Here is a 2,734-nt window from a genome sequence, read left to right on the forward strand (position 1 = left end):
ATGTATATACATATATATTGATATATATATATAGATATATATGTATATATTTATATATATATGCAGTTGTTTCCATAGACAGTACATTGCCACATGCTTGTAGGTTTCGTGTACGTTGTGCGGGTGTTGTAATGCAGACAGGAACGCTGTATAGTGCACAAATGGGTGCGAGATGCAACGGCACCCTACTATTTATGCCTGTAGGCGATGGAGACCAGATACACAGGCATAATATTCTTCATTGTGGCTCGTCCTGAAGCAGGAACAGATAGATCACTACGTTTACTATGAATGGACGCTACTTGCATACGAGGGAAACTAATGTCATGGCAACGCACACGTCCGCGCCCGTTCATACTCAAACGATGATTCAATTTGAATATTGTCTGTTTTGACATATAGGCTCACTCTCCTACTTGTATGTGGACATAGCCACATACTATCGGCCCAAAATCATTGCCACGACCCTTCAAATGGCGAGTTATATTCTCGCTTACAGCCGTGTGTACGTTTCTAGGAGCGCTGTGAGAGAAATTGATATCCCGACTGATCTAATCTGCCGATGTATGTGAAACTCTTCTACCACTCATGGGACGTAGTCATAACCTTCATGATCCTATTGCCAAGATTGTTATCATGATTGAAATAATCTGTCGATGTATGTGATATCTCTCCTACCTCTCATGAGACGTCTTCATAACCTTCATGATCCTATTGCCGAGATTGTTATCATGGCTGATCTAATCTGCCGATGTACGTGACATCTCTCCTACCTCTCATGGGACGTCTTCATAACCTTTATGATCTTTTAACTGAAATTGTCATCCTGACTGATCTAATCTGCGGATGTATGTGATATCTCTTCTACCTCGCATGGGACGTAGTCATAACCTTCATGATCCCATTGCCGAGATTGTTATCATGACTGATCTAATCTGCCGATGTATGTGATATCTCTCCTACCTCTCAAGCGACGTCGTCATAACCTTCATGATCCTATTGCCGAGATTATTATCATGACTGATCTAATCTGCCGATGTATGTGATATCTCTCCTACCCCTCATGGGACGACTTCATAAACTTACCTTCATGATATTTTTGAAAAGTTGCTATCGTGACTGATCTAATCTGCTCACGTATGTGCTTCCTGTGATACACCTCAGTACAAGTGTACATGGTCATAAGCCTTTCGCGCCAAAGAGTTGTACTGTATCGTTGCTTCAAATCCACTTGTACGTTTCGATGTTACGCTGGCACGATGTTATCTCGATTGATCAAATCTGCTAATGTGATGACTCTTGCGCACATCATGCGCACTACCTTCATGACCCTCTCGCTGGTATTGCTATCATACTTGATCTAAGCTGCTGTTTCCCCTTATACAGTCATACACCTCAACAACCCTAAAACCCAGTTGCTGAGATTGCTAACACTGTTGATCTAGTCAGCTTACGCATTATGCGATACACCTTATGTTGATATTCACCTCATCACAAGATGTCGATAACCCAGCAACTGATCACAACCTTCATAAACCTCTTGCGACAAAGTGCTGTGTGCTGTTAGGATCGTAGGGCGCATCCCCGGGGTCATCAACAACACTCGGCGACGGCTGTGTGAGTCTGTGAAACAGACTAGCTAACCTCGTACTCCACTCCTTCAATATGGGAATGTCTTCCTTATATGGCATGATAGTTGAACTCATTGCACTGGGCGAACTTGGGTGTACATACACGTCCTTAAGCTCTGCTTTTAGTTCTTGCAGTAAGTTGCGTTGCTGCTTAGCATTCCAGCGAAAATACGGAAGCACCTCACACGTGCGATCGTATTCCTCTGGTCCATACGTACATGAGATGAGATTACATTCCCCCCAATTAACACGCCTTACTTCCTCAGATTTGACCCTTTCCCCATCAGATATAGTCTTTGCTGATAAACGTACACAAGACACGGGATCCATCATCATACCCAAGCCCAATGTGGGGGGTTTACAGGCGATAGTTACAGTACGCGATCTAGCTGTATTATCGTGAATGGCCTTACGCAAGGCTGATTTGGCTGATTTGACCGGCACGGAATTGGTTGTAATGCTCAGATTATTCATGGTTGCGGATTTGCGAGTAATAGTTTGTACATGCGTGTACGTGTTATGTTTGTGTACAATGTGTAGACGTGTCTATGTACGCGCACATGCAGATATAGATGTAGTGTATATGTGTATATATGTGTACATATGTGTTGTGCTCAGTATTGATATGCCTGGAGGGATTATTAACAGCCTCAGTCTTAAAACAAACAAAAGGAACTTATCAGTCTTACGAACAAGAGGAACTTAGAGACGTACCCACACTTTCGCAATGAAGCAACATACATCTGCGTAGTTCCTGCGTGATTATAATATACATATTTACCAGTTACCAGTTTGCCACTATGTATGTTTTTACTTTTATCCCGAGAGAGGGGAGAGCAAACCTCATTACGTTTTGGTAGTTCAGCGTACACGTTGACTCCTTAAACGTTAAACTGTAAAAGCGGCCAATAAAGGGCCGAACCTTCTATGATACACAATCGAACTATATGCGTAAGTAGTTTCTATATATTGCACCTTAGTACTCAAGTCTTGCACTCCAATTATAAAATATAGGACCAACCCAAGTTACATAAAATCATTTTAACGTAAAACGAAATGAGGATTTAGGAGGAGACTGGGGACTCTGGAGTCTGGAAAGAGTA

General features: G+C 42.2%; 1 protein-coding gene across 1 annotated transcript; it reads right to left on the reverse strand.

The window, feature by feature from the left end:
• Window positions 1-1,035: 1,035 nt before the first annotated feature.
• Window positions 1,036-2,350, reverse strand: SARC_00670 (hypothetical protein). The gene has a single exon (XM_014305620.1). The coding sequence runs from the start codon at window positions 2,103-2,105 to the stop codon at window positions 1,530-1,532; it is 576 nt and encodes a 191-aa protein (XP_014161095.1). The 5' UTR covers window positions 2,106-2,350; the 3' UTR covers window positions 1,036-1,529.
• Between the last annotated feature and the right edge of the window lie 384 nt (window positions 2,351-2,734).

The sequence above is a fragment of the Sphaeroforma arctica genome (assembly GCF_001186125.1).
Source record: "Sphaeroforma arctica JP610 unplaced genomic scaffold supercont1.23, whole genome shotgun sequence".
NCBI lineage: Eukaryota > Ichthyosporea > Ichthyophonida > Sphaeroforma > Sphaeroforma arctica.

Excerpts from the sequence above, each read along its gene's own strand:
- SARC_00670 (XM_014305620.1), bottom strand. The coding sequence starts at position 2,105 with ATGAATAATCTGAGCATTACAACCAATTCCGTGCCGGTCAAATCAGCC.